Below are 23749 nucleotides of genomic sequence, written 5' to 3' on the forward strand. Positions count from 1 at the left end.
AAGATAAAACTGAGGATGGATCAACAACATTGTTTAGGATAAAAATAAATGGAATAGAGCTAAGCACAAGCAAAATCCAAAACCTGGTTCAGTTTGCTTTTCAACAAACACCGGGAGAGAAATTCACCTTTCAGCAGGACAATAACCTAAAACACCAAGGCCAAATATACAATGGAGTTGCTTACCAAGATGACATTTAATATTTTTGAGTGGCCTAGTTACAGTTTTGACTTAAATTGGCTTGAAAATCTATGGCAAAACTTGAAAATGGCTGTCTAGCAATGATTAACAATCCACTTGACAGAGCTTGAAGAATTTAAAAAGAATAATGTGAAAATATCATACAATCCAGGTGTGCCAATCTCTTAGATTTACCCAGAATAACTCACAGCTGTAATCTCTGCCAAAGGATATTCTAACATGTATTAACTCAGGGGTGTGAAAACATATGTAAATGAAAAATGTCTTTTTTTTTTTTTATTCAAATTTTTTTTAAATTGAAAAACATGTTTCAATTTAGACTGTAACATGTTTCAGGCTGTAACACAACAAAATGTGGAATAAGTCAAGGGGTACGAATACTTTCTGAAGGCACCGTACATACAGGTCAACCTAGTCAGGTTTCCAATGTGAAGACAGTTTGTGCATGCAGCTGCTGCTTTTCCTGGCCTACCTCCTACTTCCTCCTCATGTGAGCCCTCATAGCCAATCAGACGAGTTATAGCCAACACTCAGTAGGCTCATTCAAATGTGATTGGCTATTGCGAACACTTACCCATCCCACATTAATGTGTAAACATAACTATGTAAACATCATATTGAACAATCTGGGGCAGTGACATTCCTCTTTATGCAACAAATCTCTGCCTTGCTCCACCTTACTAGCCTGTGCCGTCCAAGAGAAACACCTCGCAAGAACTTCACAGCAATGGCCGCTCTCTAAGAGGGAAATAAACAAACGTCTTGATTTTCGCCGATTGTGAGGGGACCCGGCTGATGAACTCTCTCTCTTAGTAGTGGCAGGAGTCCAAAGAAAACAAATATAGATGGAGAAGCATAGACACAGGCACCACACCTCCAATTATCAAGCACCTAAACCATATCAGTCGGCCATTACCTCCTGCTCCTGTGTTTACTGATCTAGTAAGGGCTTCGGGGCGTGACTTCTGTTGTCTAAACAATGGCCGGGGTCTTCCTTGTGCTTATGCCCAGGTTTTGGTCTGGTCGCAGGTAGAGTGGACTAGATGTTTCACATGAGAAGCTGAATGAACATGTCCATTCTCATAGCGACTCACTTCAGGAGGGTGGGAAGTGTTAGCTTAAGCTAGCTGAAGTTGAGCCAAGAAGTGACTGTCTGCTGAGATGCAGCACTGAGGATACACGTTTCGACAGTTTAGATGGGCTTTCTTTTGGTCGATAAGACACCCCAGTTGCCCTTTTCAACCTTAAACTTGACATTAATCGTAATTCTTCACCTTCCACTAATGCTAATGTTAAGTTTACTAATGCTAATTTTGTTAACATCTCACTTTGTCACAACCCATGTTTCCATAGCCTTCACGATGTATGTTGATCAGCTGATATATCCTGAAAGGATCAAGTGATACACACCCGTGTCAAATATGAACACACACTACCTCAATCCCACTCTCCTCTATCTCCGCCACGTACACACCTACACAAACACACACACCAAGGTACACCAGTGAACTGAACTGACCCCATTCATTCCGGTGGTTATTTGAACGTTCAATTGATTCATACCTGTCACTGCTAGGGTCCCAGGGTTGTGAGTGTGCTCTGCCATTGACGAGGCAGATGGGGACCTCTGAAGTTGGGATCGATCAGGTGTCTTTGTCTTTCATGGAAAGGGGGGGGGGGGGGGGGGGGGGGTGACAATTCCTGCCACACACACTAGTCTTAGCTGAACCCTGTCTGGACCACTCCACTGTTTTTCCTGAAGGCCCCCTGAGTCTGATGACTCCAAAGGTCTGTGACCCAGTTCTAGTTCTCAGTTTCCTCTCCTTAAACTTGATTCCATGCACACTAGGAAGCCATTCTGGGTCTAGCTGGTGCACACTATACATTTGGTTTCCCCACCAGGAGTACAATGTAAGGGCCATTACTTTGGCAGAGACACAGTAGGCTAAGTAATTGCAGTATGAAATAATGATAGTATTCATGTTTGATATAGGAACTTAATATCAATGTCTTTAATAAAATAACTCCCTCTAAGTACCATCATAAAAGGGAATATTGGACTAGCTAGTGAGTTATGTAGTGATGGCATAGTAATACTGCTTTATAAGATAACATGTATGTGTGTAGACTGTGATTATGGAGAGGCGGGTAAGACAGGCAGTGGTAAAGTTGACATGGAGGAGAGTGCTTATTGGAACACAGATCCAGGAGATGCATTTTAAATAGGTACAGTAGACAGGCTGAGTCAGAGAAGAGCTTCATTTATGTCTTAGGAATACACATTATTCATTGTGAATTTTAGGCCTACTATAATGCCTGATTATTAGGCGTATTAGTCCTACATAAACAATGCAATACTGCACATAATTATTATTATTATTCATTATTCATATTATTCTTATTATTATGTTATTATTTTAGTTCTGACCATGTCAATAATTTAGGTATAAACCAAACAAAGGTATAAATAGTCAGTAGTGCTAAATATTCCAGGCCTATCTCATTAATTAACATAAGGTACGGTTCAATTACATAACTGTTTGTTTTTTAATCTATTTGGCTATAGGCCTATGTATTACCCAATTATAATTGAAAGTGTTGCAGGATGCTGGGCTGTGAAGCCACATACCCCAAATGTCCTATAATGGCTGCCGCATTATTGTTCATATCGCCCATTGTGTTCTCAGCGCCATTTTGCATCAGCATGACAGCAGCCATGAGCGCCGTTAGCTCAGTCATTCCCTCATGCTACAATGCTATCTAAAGTAAGCTAAGCTAGGTCGACTAGCCTACCATGCACCAAATTCCCACCAGGCTAGGCTAGACAAAAACAATAACTTGGCCAACACATTGTGTTCTGTATCAGCTCTTGATTATGAGGATTTCTCTTGGCTAACGTCTTTACCCAAACAGTTGTATCATATGTGTCGTGTTTATTTTTGCACAGAATTAATTCACAATAAGAATGCATTTCCCCCAGAAATATCTTATTGGAAGATAATAATTAAAATATTTCAATAATATTTAAAATAGCAAATTATTCGTTTGTGTTTCTTTAATACCCCAAAATCTGAAACCAACGGGCTATACAACCTTTGGAGATTCCATGTGTTGCCATATAATAGATGAAACCATCACAACATAATTGTGTGGAAATAATATTAACGACAATAATAATATTACTTATTATTATTATTATTAATATTATTAGAATTATTATATCAACTATGCAATAGCAAATTATGCATTTGCCAATACCAGTAACAGATATTTGGTAGACCAATACATCTCAAACAGTCTCTATTTGCAATATTTCTATATGTTTCTTATCTGAAAGAAATAATTGCACTTTCCATTTACTAGTAACTACATCATCAAAAACACTTAGGCCACATTATAAAAGTTTGTTTTTATTTCAACTATGAAAATAATGTACAATAAATAATTTGAAATTTACTATTAAAGAATCTCAATAAATAAACTAGTTCTAAACCTCATCAACAGGTTCAACGCCCGTCTCGAGATCATTTCTAAAAGCAGTTCAACTATCCTTTAGGCTTATATATCTGATAGGCCTACATTTCCTGAGAATTAAAAGATTGAGCTGCACTGAACAGTTTTGAAACATTAAGGAGACAGTATAGTCTATTACTGTAACTGCCAATTAATACTGTCAGAAAACAAGAAGGCAATAAATACCTGAAATTTGAACAAGGGGAAATCCGTATGTGATTTCGATGGAGTAAACCAAAATTATAATGCCAGGAAAGAACATAATAGCTCCTTTGCTATCTCAGGTTCTATGTTATCTTCAAAATAAACCCAGGAATCTTTTTCATAAGTGTGTTTCAGGACTGTTGCCGAGAAGCATTCATACCATTGTAAGACGGTGGGACATTCTCCTTAATTCGATTGCTCTGCACTATTCTTGTTGTTAGAACTGTAAATGTTGTAAATCTATTGTACAAAGTGTGCTCGTAAATAAGTCAAAGTCTGCCTCGGAGAAATCTACCGGGCTGTCGAGTGAGCTCTGCAAGCTGGGCGATAAAGCGTCAGAAATCTGGAGGCAGGAATCAGCAGAAAAGAAATTCAAATCGGGCAGGGAGGAGGCGTCCTGCTGCTCTGAAAAAGAATGATCCGGGCCAGATGCGCCACCGTTGCCCATTGTTGCGGGGTTATCTGCAGTGGGCGTTGGGAACGGAGTCGACCGCACTGTTGTGTCAGAGACTGATGCGGGCTCCTGGCAGCTCAGCTGGCCCTCCTCAGGCGTGGGCTGGTTATTGTCACTGCTGTTCGTGTAGGAGACTGCCGAGTTACACGTCTCTTCCTCGGAAGCAGCCGAGCCCGAGGCTTCCAGTGGCTGGCTCGAGTAAGGCGAGGAAGCATCGGCACCTTCCAGGGGCTCGAACCCGCCGGGGTCGCCCTCTTGGCCTTCCCTGTGGTGTGTCGTTTGCCGCTTGTGCTTCATCCTCCGGTTCTGAAACCACACTTTGACCTGTCTCTCGGTTAGATCCAGAAGGGCAGCTATCTCCACCCGTCGGGGCCGACAGAGATATTTGTTGAAGTGGAACTCCTTCTCCAGCTCCAGTAGCTGCGTGTTGGTGTAGGCAGTCCTCAGCCTCCGGGATCCGCTTCCGCTGTCCAATCCACCCTGCGCCTCTGCAAGAACCCAGACATAGAACATAAATAAGTCCAAAATAGCAAGCTAATAGGGTTGAGCCTAGACATTTGGCACGCAGCTACTGAAAACCATAAAAATGAACGAGGCGTATCAAAATCCCAATAGGCCTACCACACGTGCATTGTTTTCAAATGACTGCAGTGCTTCTCTGATGTCAGTGTATCAGGTTTGCAGAGAACACGCGTTATTCCTCTAAGCCCCATATTTTGTTTTGTCCCATTGCCTCCACGTTATGTACTGACATCCAACATGGCTACCCCAAACCTCTAGACATGGTTATGAATATATATCATTAAGACAGCACTGACACTGACTGCGATTAAATCGTTATTCTAGGACAAGATTTGCAATCTGTATCTTGAGAAATGCAACTTTATCAGTAAGAATACACACACACACACACATCCGCATTATGCATAGAATATCTGACACATACAGGCATAACAAAGACTTTGCAATATAGCAAACATATACCGATTATGTGTAGGCTATATCAATGTTTATATGCCTGACATCAAATCACGCAATGCAAGATATGGATATGTTACAGTGAAATACAATCGAAAGTTGTGTAATAGATTAGTAATAAGTATTATGACGGGAAATAGCTCATGCAAAGCAACACTGCAGCATAATGCAGGTATCTTTGACTCCTCCATACACACGACACAGAGCAGAATGGCACTCATATTTCAGAAATAAATGCATGGTTCTTGTCCTTTTATTAACGTCAACATGAGAAAAATGCCCTGCAACAATCATTTGAGAAAGATTAGGCTTCCATATCTGTTTCTATGAGGTGCAGCAGTATAGACCAACATGCAATGGAACCATGCAAATAAAGAAAATGGAAAAGAAAATGCAGAACAAATGTATAGCCTTGTCTTTTACATCATGTACTGACCTGTCGGTGATTCAAGTCCTGCAGTGGCGTACCCGGAGGATGCAGGAGAGGGAGAAGAGGAGGCTACCGTGGCATTCCCAGATTTGGGTCCCTTTTTCGAGGATTTCTTCTCTTTCATCCAGGGGAACTCGTGTGCCAGCGGGCCAGCCGCGCTCGCCGGCGGGGCTGGGCCCTGTTGCGGCTGTGGCGTCCGAAGCTGGAGGCCATTGGAGGTTCGCTTTTGGTTCCTCGGTCGCGCCTGGCTGCTTGTGCAGGGACTCAGGCTGGGGATGGTGTGCTCGAAAGGAGGAGGAATTACTGTCGAGTCCTTGATTGATGAAGTTTGAAATGACTCCAGGACAGCGGGAAAAGACGTCAGGCACTCTGCAAGGGAAGGCTGGCTGTTTATGAACCCAATCTCCCTCTCAAATTCAAAATTCATAGCTTATCCTGGTCCACAGACGGACGGCGAGATCAAAACGAGTAAAATAAAAAGAAAAACGCGTGATTATTAGCTCCCCGCTATCCCGTATTTGCGGGCTTTAATAATTGTGTATATTGGTGATATTACTAGCGTATGGGGACCTTGGTCTACTAAACTGAAGACTATGGGCGAAATTGCAGCCAATTCCTGGTCACATGACAAGATTCAACCAATGGAAAGCCGGGGCCTGGTGGCTAAAGAAAGCATTATTTTCAACAAATGCTCAAAAATACCATAAGATATTGGTTTGTGTTAGCAGGGGGGTATTATTTTCGAGAAGAAAAAAAAAGTGTTCGGTTGCCAACTGTCTCACCTCGTTGTTTCGAGTGGGAGGTTATGTGAGGGCCTTCATGTCAAACAATGGAGATTTGCATGCAGAGATTCTGCCTGGACCCTGGTGATGTAATCCAGTAAAATTTGGTTGTTGTTAAGAGCACATATTCAATATGGCAAACGGCGTGTTTATACAAAAGAAGCCCATTAATCTTAAAAGTTTGACAAGAGGAGCAGACTTAAGGTAAAAATAACTCCACCCAACCTAGATGGGAGATGTCTCAACAAGAGGCTGAGATTCGCTTGGCAAAATACTGAAAAACGGTTTCCTAGAGCCTAGCATAGTGCAGGTTAGCAGCCTGCATGTTGTAATGGGAGACTGCTATATTTTTGTTTTCATAAATGGAAGCTACAGAGTGACGAGCCAGGTCAGTGTGTGTAAGTGTATAATTACATTATGTTATCTTTCTATAACTGCTAGCCTAGCTCTTTATCACCTTGCAGGGAGATATGCTACTAAATTATGTAGTGTGTGTGTGTGTGTGTGTGAAATGGTCCTAAAAATATGCAGCCCATCAAGGCCTTCCACTGACTGCTAGCTTGGAGTTTTCTCTCACAGTGTAAAAAATGGACGGCTTGTTTACTGAGCCGACTGACTAAAGTTCACAGCGAGGTCGCGTGTACAACTGGGAATCCTAGCTTCTTAAAAACGAAAAACTTGTTCTGTGTTTACACTACGAATTCGTTGTTATCGATAAGCAAGGACGTAGTGTATTGCCTATAGGGCTAGGTTACATGTATTGATTTGAAGGATATTGTAGAAGTTTAACACGGATAGTAGCCTTGCTGCTAGGATATTTTTGGAAACGAAGAATTAGTGGGGGAAAAAAGAACTGCGGTGATCAATCTTTTCCCAGGCAAAGCGCTTGACAGCAACCAGCCTCAAGAATTCTTCTCTTTCCTTCAAGATCGCAACAAAGAAACTCTCTTTCTATCCCCCAGAATCTAGGCCTACTGATTTTAACGCAAAAGCCAATAGTCTAACAACCCAAACGCAGGCCTAATAATTGTTTTCCATTGCGCATAAAACCCTGTTGCTGAAATAAGCTTCAGCACTATCTCAAAAAAGACGAAAAGGGCCAAGATTGCAGTGCACTATTCAAATCCATTTGACTTTTAAAAACAACGACGGGAGAAATGTGCGTGGGTGTTTGGCCCATTTAAAGCTAAATACAAGGCAGTGAGTAGGCCGCGTTTCTCCCATACATGCAGGCTGTATAATATGGAAAGGAGGTCAGAAGCACGGGCTCTCTTTGCTTATATTGGAGCTGACTGTGCAACAACTGGGACAACTGGGGAGTATTTCTCTCCATCAGGAAGTGTATTCCTATTTTTTATGACTATTTGTTTGGACTTTTTATGTGTTTGAGAAGCTCTGCGTTTTTACATGTGGTTTGTTTGTGCCACAAAAATCTTGATGCTTGACAGAACATGGACTTGCAACGTTATTTGTTTATTTCTATATTTATTTATTGGGAATCTGCTCTTTCATATTTGGAGTGTGGTGGGCTCTTTTTACTGTTTTTTTTAATATATTTTTTTACAGCTAAGCAAACAATTCGAAAAACGATTATTTTCTTTTAACTACTGTTTAACAGACTATTAGCTAGGCTATATGTTGTCTTTTATTATTCATGTTGGGTGATGAGTGTTTTCACACATTAACAATGAGGTGTACGTTGATTTGATCATTTTAAGACAAGGCAAATGTGTCGATGTAGAAGCGTAGCATATACCGTGTATTTTATTACTTATTATTACTATTCTGTTAGTGTTATTTGTGTTAGTACTGCTATATTAATCAACTTCCTCAGTTGCAGTTAGTTTTAGCAAGAGTATTAGTCTTGATGGTTGCCTTTCAATATTTAACAGCATCTGAAAGGGAACTTAATTGCATTTTCAACGATAATGAGTATTTTCGGTAGCAAAGCTATTAAACTATATTTTCTTAGATTTAGGTATAGGCATATTCCAACATCTGTGATCTGCTTATTTGCCAATAAATGTTGATTTCTATTAAAATAAATGTTATTTTCCATACTTTGATTATCTTCATACAGTAGGCCTACTCTCGTTAAAATAGGTTTCGGTATGTGAGGCGATCTATGTGTAAATTATGTACTAAACTTTTTTGGCAAAGATTGTGTTGCCTTGGACCACGTGACCAACCCAAGCGCATACCCGAGGGCTCTTTCAGTGGTCTGGCACTATAGCACGAGGAAAGATGCTCCCAAGAAGCTGTGTGCGTGAATGCGTACGCGTGTGTGTGTGTGTGTGTGCGTCGCTGAAAGAGAGAGAGGGGAATAGCGCCAGCGAGGGAGCAATAGAGTTTGTGCACATGTCTACTATACAAATGAATACCTCTGCGTTTTTTAACAACTTTAAAAGTATGGCCCTCGTTTTGCCTCAGGTGAAAACTTGAAATGACCAGATAGAGCTGAATAACATAACATTTTATTAAAGAATTGTTCAACAGACAACTCTTAACAATGAAATAAAAGGAGCTACAAAGGACAAAGGAAGTTCTCCAAAAGTGTTTAGCTATATTTCGTCTAATTCTCGACTATGCAGGAACGGTCTGATTCCGTCCTCGCGTCCCCTGTACAAGTCAAGACATTATTTATGTACAAGGGTAACATTAAACTATTTATTTCTAAAATACAATAACTAAAAATTAATTCCTTACAATGACAAGAACACAACGTCTTTATAACAGGTAAATACTAAAAAATTACATTTTTTTCTTGATATAAATACATGGGGGATAAATAATACAAAAAGAAAGTATTTAATCTGGCTATAACAAATAAATATATATTTATGAATGTTCACTTGAACATACATTGAGAAAGACGCTGATTGGAGGTCTTCCGTTTCCGAAATAAGATGTATTTTTTTCCTTAACCATCAAAATGTAAACTCTAAGTGCAACAATGATGCCCAGACGAGAAAGCTTTAGTGTAAACCTACACTTCAGCTTGGTTCCCGGACATGCATTTTGTTCAAATATACCCTGTTTCCACGTTAAGTCAAGACATGAGAAAATGTGAGCCTTTCGCATTAGTCTTGGCTAATGTAAGCGAACCCTATCGATTGAAAGAGAGAGAGTGAGAGAGAGTAGGGAGAGCGAGAGTAGGGAGTGATAGAAAAGAGAGCGAGAGAGTAGGAAGGAAGGGATAGAGGGGGAGGAGGGGGCAATGAGCCTATCATAGTTTTCAAAAGAGTTCTCAACTCCTTTTTACCCTGTGACGATGATATAACAACATAACAAATATCTATTTTGTGTCCTCGTGTGTGTGTTTGTTTGTTTGTTTATGGATGTTAGCTAGCATAGCATAGCAATGTGAACCCAAACACCATAAACCCAGTGGGGGTGTAGGCCTACTATGCATCTGTGGGATGCTGAAGGGGCTCTTCCCTTGAAGCCACAATGTTTGGTGAGGACATGTAAAAAAAATGTCACTGGACAGTGGGTTAGTGAGACATTTCCAAAGAGAGGTAATATGAATAAGGGAAGTAATCTAAAACAATCCAGTGGTTTGCTTGCACCAATTGAAGAATGCATATTGATGTCAGTCAAGCTTAGCCATTTATGCTGACTGCAGGGAATCAGGCTAAGCATTATTCCTCGTTGACATCACATGTGTTCCATCGAGTCAAAAAGGTCTGACAGTAATACATTTCCCACCTTGTTAGCTGTCCATTAAGCCCAACTATTACTGTTTAATTACTTGTATTCGAGGGAGGGCTCCATATTCAAGGAAGTAAACTGTTAATCAAAACGCAAATTCAAGTGAATGTTACTAATACGCACAATGATAAAGACAACAGACAATACTTTTTTGGCCATGGCAAGAAACCACTGGATCATATTTTTTGTTCAACCCCATTGCAGCGTCCCATGGGTTAGTTATTTGTAGTTGTAATTTAGTTTTTTCTCCCAAACCTGCTACTACAGATGAGTTAACTTGGGAGCTTCCTGGATTCTACCCTGAGAAGGATGGTGCGCTGCCAACTCCGTGTATGTCGGGTGGGGGTCGCACGGTCCGTGGTGTTGGCTTGCTGACATCTGCGTGGCACCGTTGTAGTCCATGTTCCCAGCCTGGTGGTGTGGTAGATGATTGAGGCCGTACATGGACGGCCCAGAGGTGGGCATCGTCTCCACGTAGTTTCCTCCCACATACACGGGGCTGCCCTGCATGTTGGGAGTCCCATAATTGCCACTGTTACCCTGTAGCCCGTGCGGGTCGTATTCTGGTGCTGTGTTGGCATACTTCTGTTGGGAGGGGCAGTTTTTCATGGGGTTTTGGTAGGCTGAGGACATGGCATATGCGTTTTGATGGGACTTGTTAAAAGATGGCGGGGAGGGGGCGTCGTAGTTGCCTGCCATTGAATGCATGGAGTTCATGAAGCCAGCTGAGGACTGCATGGGTAGGGGTGGGCTTCCGGTTGGAGAGGGCCCCCCTGATGACGAGCCCAGCCCTTTACATTTCTGATCCTTTTTGTACTTCATACGCCGGTTCTGGAACCAAATCTTGATCTGGCGCTCGCTGAGGTTGAGCAAGTTGGCCATTTCCACGCGGCGAGGCCTACACAGGTAACGGTTGAAATGGAACTCCTTTTCTAGCTCCACCAGCTGCGCGCTCGTGTATGCGGTGCGCGCTCTCTTGGAGGCTGCGGAACCCGGGGGGCTTTTTTCACCTCCGCTGCTCTCTGCTGGGGTGGGAATGAAATAAAACATAATTACTACACACGGAAATTGAATGCATCATTTCCTAATAAAGCAGAGGCCAGGAAACGAAATGTATCCCCTAGATATGAGTTGTCAACACTTCCTAACTTTGTCATTTATTAAGAGATTCGAGACCCTACATTGACCATGTACGTAAATTGCATCATAGACAAAGCCCACAGCCAGAACTGTAGCCTACTATATTTGAAGGAGCTGCACGTTAACTGTTTTCACTTGAATTGTGTCACACATTTCTGAGGTTCAGTGAATGTACATAAATTGGTGTGTGTGTTTGTGTGTCAATATCTTCATATCAATCATCTTTGACCACCTACAGTTTAGATTAAGCATTCCTCTTATCTACAAATAAACAAGAACATTCGGATTCCAAACGTATCATATCTGTCTCATGAAAGATACACAGTATATGCCAAACACTGCCATGTTCTAATGCAATTGTTTCAAATGCTCATCAATAAAGAGAATGACTGCTTCTATTTTCTGTGAGTCCAATTAATAGAGGTCTCAGTTATTAAATTAATGTGATTATAACTAGAGGGCTTTTCCTAACGACCTAACTCTGGAAAAAAATACAGGCTTTAAATATATAAATAATAAGTTAGGTCATTAGATACAAATCCATGATTATGTATTGTAACTGTGTTGTAGTTAAGCTATCCAGCTTTGAATGTGTATATAACGGGTAACGGGCATTGGGGAGGGGGGCACACACCGTTAGCTGAACTTGCGCTTGGAGAGCTGTTTTTTTGCTTAGTATTCTGCCTCGACTCTTTCATCCAGGGGAATATCTGCTTGTTGAGGGTGGGGTTGGTGGACAGAGTGTACGTCTTGGGCGCTGATTTGGCGGCCCCACCGCTGCCTCCCGGCTGCTGCGCGGTGGCACTGCTGCTGGTGGCGGTGGCACTGCTGCTGGTGGCGTTGGCGGGGTTGACCGGAGGGGACACCTGGGGTGGTGGTTGGTGTTCAGGTGGCAGACTGGGCCGCATGCAGCTGCCATTCATCTCTTTCGTCTTGGCATGCTGCTGGGGAGGAGCGTTGTTGCCACCGAGGGACTGCAGCGAGCAGGCGGACCTCTGGTAGTCGCCTTCGAGGTGAGCCGCGGACTGGAAGGCCGGTTGAGGAGCATCATAGCCAAAGCCGTTGGCCCCTTGGTACGAGTAACCTCCGAAAAGCGTCGAGTTGTCGTAGTAGGTCGTTTTCTGCATTTCCAAAAGTGGAGTTACCGGCTACCAGGGTCCTGATGACCTTCTGGAAGAACATTGGCACCAGATGTCACGTGACGGTCTCTTTCCAAAGGCCTCTTGGAAGCTGACCTGAAAGGTTATAAGAAGCACATAATAAGAGAGGCGCAAAATAAATCCATCTTCTGCCGCTGAAAGGCGCCATGACATGAATAGCGCTTTCCCACAACACGGCTTGCAGATGCCATGTCAGGCCACAGTGCACTGGGCCTACTCTCTCACTATGAGCAGCACTCCCCCTCTCCCAACTCTCTCTCTCTCCTTCTCTCAAACACACACATACACACAACTGAACACAAACAACATCCAGGCAGTCACTCTGCACTCGCACATGGGAGCACGGACACGATTGTCTTCAAGATGTTGTCCATGAATAAATAACGAATATAACCTTACGTGTGGTGATTGCATTATTTGGGTAGGTATATCCCATTACTTGTGCATATTGTCCGGATTTTCACAATCTAACATTTTGAATAATGTTTCAGCGTTGGCCTTTGTTATTTCTAAGATAATAAAACGTGTTTTTGTTATCATTCTTTTTTCATACATTGAAAGTCGTTTGAATTGCGATAGAGCGATGTGTTCGTTTTCATACGGAAGGTTGTTTGTATTAAAATACTATCCTAACATGTCTTGTGTTATGGTTGTAATAGAAACGTAAGTAAAGAAGGTGCATTTCGGTGTTAAAAACAAGCTAGGCTATATAGTGGCTTGTATTCTCGTTTGTCTTCATGAATGAAAACGAGCAATATACAATTAGGGATGTTTGGAAAAAAAATGGTCTTAAAATGCTGTCTGTAAAATGCTATCTAGCCTGTATAGAAAGCTAGGAATGGGACCTTGCAATTTTGTTGGGGGGAAATCAGTGCATATGTCGCTCTTAGCTCCATTTCCTGCCAGGTTTTCTCAGGTTACACAACATTGTATTTGGGCAACATTAAAACCCAGAAAAAACGGCACTTGAGACTCCGTTGTGAACGTTGTTGCAGGTCCCCATAGAAGGAGAATGAGAGAGCGTCCCGGAAGCTTCAGGCGAGTTTGATTCATAACGGTCGCTCGGCCAAAGAGGACTGACTATAAGCCCTAAAAAAAGCTCGAGACCTTATATGTGCTAACTGCTGGGGTGGCCAAGAGGGCAGTGTGCGTGTCCCCTGCCAAGCACCATAACGCACCTGGGATTAATTTCGTTTGGACGCTTGACAACCGAGATAAAACGTTGGAAAAATAGATTTGAAAAGACCATTGAAGCCAGTTGGAAAGCCAACTAGTAGGTTCACTTACATATAAGTCAAAACAAAAACACATGCTTTGTGTTTGTGGTTACACTTGGTACTATGATGGCAAATTCCACCAAATAATCTAACAGTGAATATAGTTATATCAATGAAATTGTTCTATTATTAGGCTTTTTGCATAATAATATTGACATATTTTATGTTATTGCCTATTAGTATCTATTATAAATTACCCAATAGCCTACAATTACATAAATGGTAGACGGAAATTGAAATTATATAATCACTAGAAAATCCCTGGACAACAATAAACAATACTATTGCCTAAAAATAAAAAAGACAATCTGAATCATCCAAAGAATAACCATTATACACGTTTTTAAGGCTAAAATCAACGACCCATAAAAACAAGATCATTCTTACACATGCTATTCCAAGAAAATACAAAGCTTGTGTTCATAAATAAATAATGAATCTTATTTTATGTATATCCTTTGTGAGACTTATAGCTCATCCTAATAATATAGGCCTACCCACTAAAACGACGAACAAAATGGAATATGGAGACATTCTCCAATTTGAATAAAAAATGTGTAAGAGGTAAGGAATAGGCTAAATGAGATGAGAGCAGTGCTATGTCTGAGAGAAGGAAGGGGATCCTGGGCTACAGCTTTAGGACACCAACTCTCACCACGTCACAAATGTCGCTCATTTATCTTTCCAGTAGACGGTTGGAATCCTAATTATTTTCTCTAAGGAATTGTTCGAGGGAGAGACCGAGAGAAAGAATGGGGGAAAAATGGCTACGGGAATAATAGATATTAAATCATATCGCAATGCCATTAAATGGAACACGTAATGTCCTGGCCTGCTTGTAACACTAACACAATAACTAACTTTCCTATAGATTCGCTCTAATACAATTATGGGGTCCAGAGCGAATGGGGGCTGGATAAAAAGCGATCCCATACAAGGACGTCAACAACAACATGGAGACGAGCTAGACACCAGTTTGGATGTCCAATTTGTAGTTTAGCATGGATACAAATGGCGCCTGTAATACACACACATAAAGACATTATGTATCGAGACATGTGTTAGCCCATTTACAGATTGAGAAATGGCAATTATTGCATCAAAACAACAAATGAGTAGTGCAATGGTCTCTCATGTCGAGCCGTCTTCATTCGCTCCTTGCCTTCGTTCAATTAAAAACAATAGGCCTTGGACGTCCGAATGGCACGTCAAACGAAAAACACCATATCAAAACATTTAGAAAGATGGCCAGATATAATAAAAATGGAGATTAGTTTAGCACGGCAGTCCAATAACATGGGGATCCATGCCTCGGTACTAGCTGAAAATAAACGCGTACCCATGTCTGAACATCAAAGCCCACGAAAACAGATAGCCCAAAAATTATTTCCCCGTTGCTTTTTAAATAAATATAAGAGGGGAAAATGAATCTGTTGGAGAGAAATTCTAAAGGGAAAAAGGGGGGTGGGGGGGTACGGCGTGGAAGGAAGCTTAAAGCATTGTGAACTCTTCTTGAACCGCGATTGGAGTCATATGGTCATAAATCACCGGGACACACTCTCCGCCATTCACAAACTGATAGCCTATTTCAGACCAGCTTACCTTAGCCTCTGACGAAGGAAGCACGGGCAGGCATCATATATTTTTCACATTCGGCCTCGATGCAATCAATAAAACGAGAGCTCTCCGCTTCCCTTCAGAAACTCGCAGCGAATGTAAATCCGCCGGTATCTCGAGGACTGCTGCCCCGAGCCTGAGTCCGGGCGCTCCTGCACGGATCCCCTCGGCTTGGGAAGGGGGAGACGGTCTGGCATGAAAGATCTGAGGAATGCTAGGGGGCTGCGAATGGACAGGCAGCAAGTGCCTGGCTGCCCTGTCGACTGGTACGCCCTGCTCGCTGATAACAATGGCCTCAGATTTCCCTTTCTCTCACAGCGCAAACCTTAACATCATAATCCGAGCAGAGCCGCGGCTCGCCGCGAAATAACCCCAATGCATTTCCCCCCATGCGTGTGTTTCTCTCCGTGGTTATTCTCGCTCCTCGTAGCTCTTTCGGTGGGTTATTGTATTGTCAACACAAGGCCTTGGTGCAGCTATTCGGATATAGCGGGGTTGATTTGGAGCGGCTGTTAATCCCCATCAAACAACGTCACCAGTGAAAAATTATGCTAATTGCAGACGTGCTGGACAGGACAGGGGCCTTACAAGCGGAGAGACAGCGCTAGTACTTTTTGATGATTCACGTGTTTCCTGGTTAGGTGTCAAGCCATGGTAATATTGTTAAGTATATGAGAGGAGACTCTTTTTTTCCCTCCACTGGTGTAGCCTATATTAAATTACCAGGAAGTGGGTTTCCACAGCCGGCTCCCGCTTGGCTCGCGGCAGAAACCGAATTCTCCCTGTATTGTTAATGTTTCAACACATCTCTCCCAACACACACAACTAGTGTAATAACAAATGGACAAAATGAAAAAGGGAGGCTGGTGGGGGGATCAGGGAACAGACAACAGGCGCACTTGAAAAACAAGGGAGGGGTGTAAAAACAAATCAGTAAAAGGGGAAAAAGAAGAGAGAATCTGTGGTATTTAACAGCTAGGACGAGCCGGTGCCACACAAACTTCTTAGAAAAACGTCTATAGCGAGTCCATGTTAAAAATAGAAGAAAGGGCTTCCTGTGTTTTTACTGTAGGCTATGTTGGACTTTAACACCCAACGGAAAGAGAAAAGTAAATCAACAAGAAGAAAAACTGAGAAGGAAACGAGGAGAAATGAAAACACGAAGGCGAAGGTGTTTTACAGGTTTTATATTCTCTCTTCACTAGCTCTCCCTCCCTCCCTCTCTCTCCCTCTCTCTATTTTTTATTATTCAGGACACTACCCCCTTCGTTTATGGCTACGTAAGATTTATGACTTCTACCACACAGGACTAGCTGTAAACAGCTACTTTAAAAAGATGCATTTCGTGTGGGAACTTGAATAGAGAGGATCACCAACCGTGTAGGAAGAAGGTAGGAGACAAAAATGTAGGTGTCTGCAACTTTATCTGGCTGACATTGTTCTCGATTTGCAACTACTGCTAAATGGACAAATGCAACCCACTTAAAATATTACTAATGAACTAAAAACCCAAACACTCCAGTATTTTTTTTTATCTACAACTGGTAGATTTTTTTCACGACTAAGCACATACCGGGAAGAGAAGAATCTATACCAACTTGATTTTTGGGATTACAACATGCCAGTGCTTGTTAGAAGATTGAGGAAGAGTATTTTCGTTATTTTCATAGGATGACAAGAGATGCATCAGTCTTCCTAATATATTGGAGTTGACTGAGTCATGGATATACTATTTCAACGGTGGAATATATGGACAGATTTGGGGATCCAAGGTTTTCATTTTTCCTGCATTGCAACCAACATATTACATAAAGAGACTACAAACTCCAATGAGACATTTCGTTGTGGATTTCCTATTTTGTTAATGAGAAGGAAAGCTTTTTAGGTGGAAAGTGTTTTGAACGTTGTGTATTGTTTTTTTTTTCAATGGTAAATGCTTGTGAATACGCCATTGAGTGTGAATATATTTAATTGGAAATGGATTGAGCAATTGTCTACTGAGCAATTGTCTACTGTATTGTCTACTGTATTCATATGACAGACCCCTTACATTGAAAGACATAGCCAATCTATTTATTATATATATTGAAAGTGTTCGTTTTCTATTTTGGACAATAGGACATTGCCACCTCTGTGCCTATTTGACTATGTGAGTTACCCTACGATTTTATTGCATGGCTAATCTACATAACGCTACACGACCATACTTTCATCATCCACAATGTTTGTTTTTTCTCCAGATATTACACTATGGCATTCATTGACTCATCGAAAGAAGAGAGCGCAAGCACACACAAGGACACACACATGCACCACCATTTTGACAATGATTTTGATTCATCTGTGGTGGTTTATGCATGAGATGTTTTTTTTGTGTTTTTTTAAAGCTCAATTTAAAAGCTCATACTTATATTCCAACGCCTCAAAAAATATATCACACGCCATTCTCACAGGCTACATGCATGCCACACTAGAGAAGATTAGAATAAACACTCTTGGCATAGGAAATGTTTACCGATTATGTGAATGTCATATGCAGACTAAATCATCATTGTTGAATGTATGCGATGTATGCATACTTCATTCCAATAAAAACATATTTACTTTCAAATATGTAAAAGTATGTTTTCTTATGTTCAAAAATATCATTTCAATGGGATAATGAAAATATTCATCGAAGAGATTGCATTCAATCGCACATCCGTTTTTCATTCATATTCATAATAAGGAGCAAATAATCATTTGCACTGTGTATATACTTGTCATAGGGTGACTTACCGAGATTATGTTGCTTCTTATCACTGGATGTTATGCAAGAATACAGCTTCCTGAAGGCTTGAGGGAACTGCAGAGGAGGGAAAAAATAGAAAGATGCAATCAAAGGAGGTCATAAAAAAATCCAATACAGTGCATATGACCTCTTGTCTACAAATCGAACACACAGGCAACCTGAGAGTTTACCACAGGTGACAGATATCGTTAACCTTAAATTATTCCCGTGGAATCACGGAATAAATGCAAAGCCAAAGGATAGAATCCAGTGTGTTCTCATGAGCCCATTGTATTGATTTCAATTATCTATCAGATTGCATATCATATTTCTCATTATTTATTTTTGAGATTCCGTAATCTCGCGTGGTAGGCCTACATCTGGAGTCAATCAATCCACACGACAGTGAGGTTCATGTTGAATAAATAAACAAAAATGTTCCCGCAATGTTAATACATCTAAAAGCAATTGTGTGGATATTGATGTAATCATATTATAATCATCCATAATAGTAGGCTAGTTGTTGCTATGTTGACATTATGACTCATTATTATTAATTTAGCAATCAAGGCAGTGGGGATGAACATATGTTCTAATGACAATCATATTCTAATAGCCTAATAAGAACAACAACAATAATATCCACAGGCTAATAATAAGGAGAATAATAAACACAATAATAAGGGAAAAAAATATCCTTATTATAATATAGATAGCTATGAAGGTGATAAATATCTTACAAAGTCCCAATAAACGGAACAGCTCAACGAATGAAATCGAAAATAAACGAAAGTGTAGCGCCCACTGAGAAACACCGTAAATAAAAGCCCCACCATTCTGGGAAAATAATCCCAAAGTCTAGGTAAATGTAGCACTATATCCAGTTTCAGAGTAAAAGTAGACAGAAAGGGCTTTATCCAGAGACAGGGCCGGAGCAGAAATGAAATCAAATGGCCATGATGGTCTGCATAGTAGCTCTTATTAAAAGTGGAATAAAAACGTTGGACGCTCTCGTTCGCCGGCTCCTGACAGCTACCCCAAACACATAAATCAAAACGAGGATTCCCCGACCTCCCCGACTTTGCGGCCTATAGCGATATAAAGTTATTTATTGCATCCCCGCACTCACGCACAGCATTGGCTCGCTTCCATCCCTGTTGCCCCGGTTTTTACTCCACTGCTACCCTGGTAGTTTTGAAGATTTTCAGCACCGATAGCTCGCTCGACCCGGAGCCCTACTGGACTAACGTAAAGTTACCTACAAAGTGCAGGGTGCTACAGCCCCCGCAGCTAGCAACGCTGCACGCTCAGAACAAAGGGAGGAGGCAGCTACAAGCAGAAGAGCTGATGAGCCAATTTTTTTTTTGTGGAAAAATGTTGAAAGAAGCCAGGGAGCGAGGAAATTCAGAAGAAATGACGACTAACCAAGCACTAATTCAACGAACATCATCCAAAAAGCCTGGCATGTGCAAAGGGCTATTGGAATAACGGAGATAAACAACATAGGGATTTGGCTGGTTCGTTTCTGCACGGGTTGCAACAAAGGGCTCCTGAATAATTTATCAAAATGCATATTAAGTGGATGCACGGGCATTAGGGGGAATGGGGAATGCTGCCTGCTTGGAAAATTTCTATGAAATCTATGCCAATGATCAAATCCCACAGCCCTGTAGCTCCACACTAGAGCCCTGGTACACAAACAGTTTCTGTCCAACTTTATTACCCCCCTCCCTCCCCCCTCAACACTCCGTTAGCTGTCCGTTCACCAGCCTGCGTCTGGCCATGGTTCCCTCACTCCCTCCGTAGCCATTCGTTTACCGACAAACGGTTCTCCACCATCACAACTTCAACATGTTTATGCAAAACACGCGAAATTAACAAGCATGCACCGGGGCTACATCTCGATGTGACGGATTGGCGTTCGGTTTTCCAAGTGACCTTTGCGTTGAAGAGCAATAACTCACCAGATTAATGATCAATCAACGGAAGAAGTCTACTTTGCAGTCCTCTCTTAATGTATTATATTTATGTATTAATCCGGGCCTTGCTGTCCAAGGCTTTCAAAGAAGCCGCATGGGCGTCTGGAAATCAGCGAAACGCCGAAATCCCATTTGTTGTGTAATTACCAGGCAGTTGTTAACAGCAGAGTTAGTGACTGGGCGAAAACACAGCCAGCAAGCAACAATAAGGTCCTTTCCAAATCCAAAATAATGCCCCGGTATCATGCGCTCACGTGATGCGCGTACGTCAACATACTCTGGTTTTGATAGAATTGTGGCTACTCTTCCCCCCTTGTTTGATGCCTCCAAAACGACGGAGAAATATATTTTCTTTCACCTTTTCCGGATTGGTTGCTTCTCTGACTTTTGCCCCATGTTGCAAGGCACCCCCCACCCCCAAAAAATATATTTTTCTCCCAATCTCTGGGAGGGTGTCGTTTTTATTGAGTCCATTCGCCGAATTCCACCACTTTGAAATGCAATGAGATCTAACGACTGGCATCCCAAATGGCAAGCGACAAATTGTTCTAAACGAGGAGAGTCATGACACATCTTATTTTCTCTCCCGTTCTGCCGGATGACATGAGATTTTCAACACCACCGAGAGCGAGACCAGTGTGGATGCGAGGCCTCTGCCTCCAATCTTTGGGTGATAAAAGGGGTTTCTGCACTGCTCACTGGGCGACTGGTGGAGCAAGTGGGCTTGGTTTTACACCCACGCAGATAGCCCTCTACTAAAGATCTCCAGATTACAATTAAACTCCCATTTGAGGCCCGGTGACCTGAGCGTTATGTCTATATCGATCCCCGTGGAGCTAGTTGTCATTGTGAAAAAGGACCTACGCAAGTTCCGAAGTGGTGTGCTAGTGTTTGAATAAGACATATGGCCAAATATGTCTATGCCAGATTAGCTCTTTGTGCTTTTAGAGTGAATGTCATTAGATTAAGTTCTTATGCTGGCGTTCTAGCTAATTTTACTAAGTGTTTATTTAATTTGTTCACCTCCTTTGTTGAAGGTGCAAATGGAGAGAGAAAGGTGCCAATGGGGAGGGAAGAAATGGATGCCTTGCTATGGCATCAGTGCCACTGACCTCTCTGCATATGAGGGACTTCAGCATATTGGCTTTTGGTTGCAGAACATAGAACATCTTCATGTTCTAAATGCTCAACAAGGAATCCCTTCCATCAGCTAGTTTCATTGAGCGATCAGGGTTAATCTTTATGAGAGAAGGGCTCTAGGTGGTAATCTTTAACCGATAATTCAAAAGAGGACACTGACTTGGAGACCGTTGGTTGGGGGCCTTATAGGTCACAGTACCCTTTCTGCTCCAGGGAACTAAAAAGTGCTAACCTCGCCAATGTGACATGTGAGGATGGGGTAGGGGGGACGTGACCAAGCGTTAGGTAATTAATGGTTGAATATAGTCGGCTTTACTGGAACCTGGACCTATTTTCAATATTAAAACGACTTAAATTGAAAGTTTAGATTTTCATTACACCTTTTGTTCTTTAGAGATGATGCTAATGATAGCTGTGTTGCAACGTGATCCAAGGCGTCTTAAGCAGATGCTATTATTGCAAATAACTTGCATAAAGGTCACATGGATGCTGTCCAAAGCTGTCTGATATTATATACTGACACACAGTAGTTTTACTTTCCCTTTTTCCATTGGAGCTTGCCTATATTGTCAGTGATGTATGATAAAATCAATTAAATCATGGCCACTTAGACTTTTGTGGTTTCATTCAGTTTTCCACCACCATGACGCACAAACTGCCAGGTCATGATTTCCACCGAGCTATCCAACTACCTATTGATATGCAGTACAGACTATAGCCTATAGACAAACTTAGTCTATAGAGGTAAATGTATTTTGTGGAAGTATAATGGTATTGTCAAAACAATGGTCGTCATGTAGTGAGATGACCCATGGACCATGTTCAAATCAAATCAACGTGTATTGGTCGCGTACACCGTTTAGATGTTATAGCGGGTGCAGCGAAATGCGTATGTTATTAGCTCCTAACAATGCAGTAAAATGTCAAACAGGTTCACAAATAATGAAATATATGTATATATTTTTTTAAACCAGAAAGAACAACAAGAACAACACAGGTGTCCCACATATGTGGGTGTCTTGTTAGGTTTCCCTTTGCGCGCAGCTACTTATTGTGGGCTAAAGAAGCTATAGTTGGCACGATGTTCGTGTAGCATCATTGGTTCCTATATAGTTGCAAGTCCACGTGCCTTGAAGATGTATTTTTCACTGACGTCTTGCTCGTGTTTATCTCGAGGATCTTCTAGATCATGTTTGCATAGATAATGTGTTTACAATGTGTACTTGTAAAATGGCAGTTGCAGATAATCGGTTTACAACGGTTTAACGTTGTGCAAAGTTGACATCTGCATGTCATTGTATGGCTTCGTTTACTGCATCTCCTGCTGTACAAAGTCCTCTTACACCGTTTATTTTCATGTTCTTGTAACGTTAGAACATGTTGTTAGTGAGGTTGTGTGACCATATGCCTTTATCTATATCTCAACATTTCACGGATGGGTCATTTAGAATAGAAACAATATATTTAATAGACTCAAAAAGTATTTGGTGTTTGCAGATGTACAGACCGAGATGCATGGGAGAAGTATAATTAGCAATGTGGGTGTAGGCTCACTGAGGGCCTATGAATGACTATCTTACTATTATCAGTGAGCTCTCGAGGTCCTCTGAAGTCAACATGTTCTATTTTACTAGAACATCTTCTATTTTACACGCCTAGAGGTTAACAGTTATAGTATGAAATACAATATCTTTCAATATCCCATGAACCTCCAGGTCGTGTTAGAATTAATAGCGCTAATCTACATTAATTGACATTTGTTGGTTTGTGTGGCGCACCAGTTGTTCCACAAACAGCAATATTGAAAATAATAACAAAGAGAGCCCGTAGTGATGGGCTTGATAGTATATTGGGATTCCTGGGGAGAGAGAAAAAGCGGAGGGTAAATTGGGAGCAGCTAGAGTTAGCAATCCTTTCACACGGTCATAAATCAGGAGCACATGCATCTTCTTTTTACACCTAGCCATCAGATCCATTCACGGCTCACCCCACACCGCGAGTCCCCCACTCCCCTCTCTTAACATTTGATGCACCGCACTTTACGCAATGAGTAAACTTTTAAATAGGGGTGTGGGAGCCCAGATATTAATGCTTGACAGAGAAGTATAACGAAGAAGAAGGGGGACAGTCAGGGAGAGGTAAAGAAATGCACTGAGAGGGAGAAAATGGAGAGAGGGTGAGGGAAAAGAGAGTGAGGGCAGCGAGTCACCCTTTAGCCCTCCTCGGTTACCTATTCGAAGGCATCTGTCTTCGGCTGTTCGAAAACACAAAAGTTTGCGAGCTCGGGCACACCCAAAGATGGGTCACACAACGGATAATTAATGACTTGTCTACAGAGGAGCATAGGACACTGGGAAGAGCCCAAGCATCCGGCGTCAGTAGATGCCTGAAAA

The 23749-nt window shown here is 41.7% G+C and overlaps 2 protein-coding genes across 14 annotated transcripts in view; both read right to left on the reverse strand.

Annotated features, from left to right (window-relative positions):
- Positions 1-282: 282 nt before the first annotated feature.
- On the reverse strand, positions 283-8881 carry LOC110538087 (homeobox protein Hox-B2a). Its single transcript, XM_021624667.2, has 2 exons — positions 5787-8881; positions 283-4860 (listed from the first exon to the last, which is right to left on the reverse strand). Exons 1-2 carry the CDS (start codon positions 6205-6207, stop codon positions 4136-4138), a joined length of 1146 nt encoding a protein of 381 aa, XP_021480342.1. The 5' UTR covers positions 6208-8881; the 3' UTR covers positions 283-4135.
- Positions 8882-9020: 139 nt separating this feature from the next.
- LOC110538088 (homeobox protein Hox-B3a) overlaps positions 9021-23749 on the reverse strand; it is a 56727-nt gene continuing 41998 nt past the window's right edge. For 7 of the 13 annotated variants that reach the window (XM_036938131.1, XM_036938129.1, XM_036938132.1 and 4 more), the window contains 3 exons: positions 18246-18312; positions 12048-12648; positions 9021-11298 (listed from right to left, as the gene is read on the reverse strand). In XM_036938131.1, the coding sequence (XP_036794026.1) occupies positions 10535-11298; positions 12048-12540 (1257 nt within the window). In that variant the 5' untranslated portion in view covers positions 12541-12648; positions 18246-18312 and the 3' untranslated portion in view covers positions 9021-10534. Of the gene's footprint in view, positions 11299-12047; positions 12649-15452; positions 18138-18245; positions 18313-18977; positions 19347-19366; positions 20149-20201; positions 22821-23749 lie in introns of those variants that run through there. The other 6 variants (XM_021624673.2, XM_021624670.2, XM_021624672.2 and 3 more) reach the window with 6 other exon arrangements.

This window comes from Oncorhynchus mykiss, chromosome 12, assembly GCF_013265735.2.
Source record: "Oncorhynchus mykiss isolate Arlee chromosome 12, USDA_OmykA_1.1, whole genome shotgun sequence".
Classification (NCBI taxonomy): Eukaryota; Metazoa; Chordata; class Actinopteri; order Salmoniformes; family Salmonidae; genus Oncorhynchus; species Oncorhynchus mykiss.

Excerpts from the sequence above, each read along its gene's own strand:
- LOC110538087 (XM_021624667.2), bottom strand. The coding sequence starts at position 6,207 with ATGAATTTTGAATTTGAGAGGGAGATTGGGTTCATAAACAGCCAGCCT. Across the intron at positions 4,861-5,786 it reads AGGACTTGAATCACCGACAG|AGGCGCAGGGTGGATTGGAC; the intron begins GTCAGTACATGA and ends GGGTTCTTGCAG.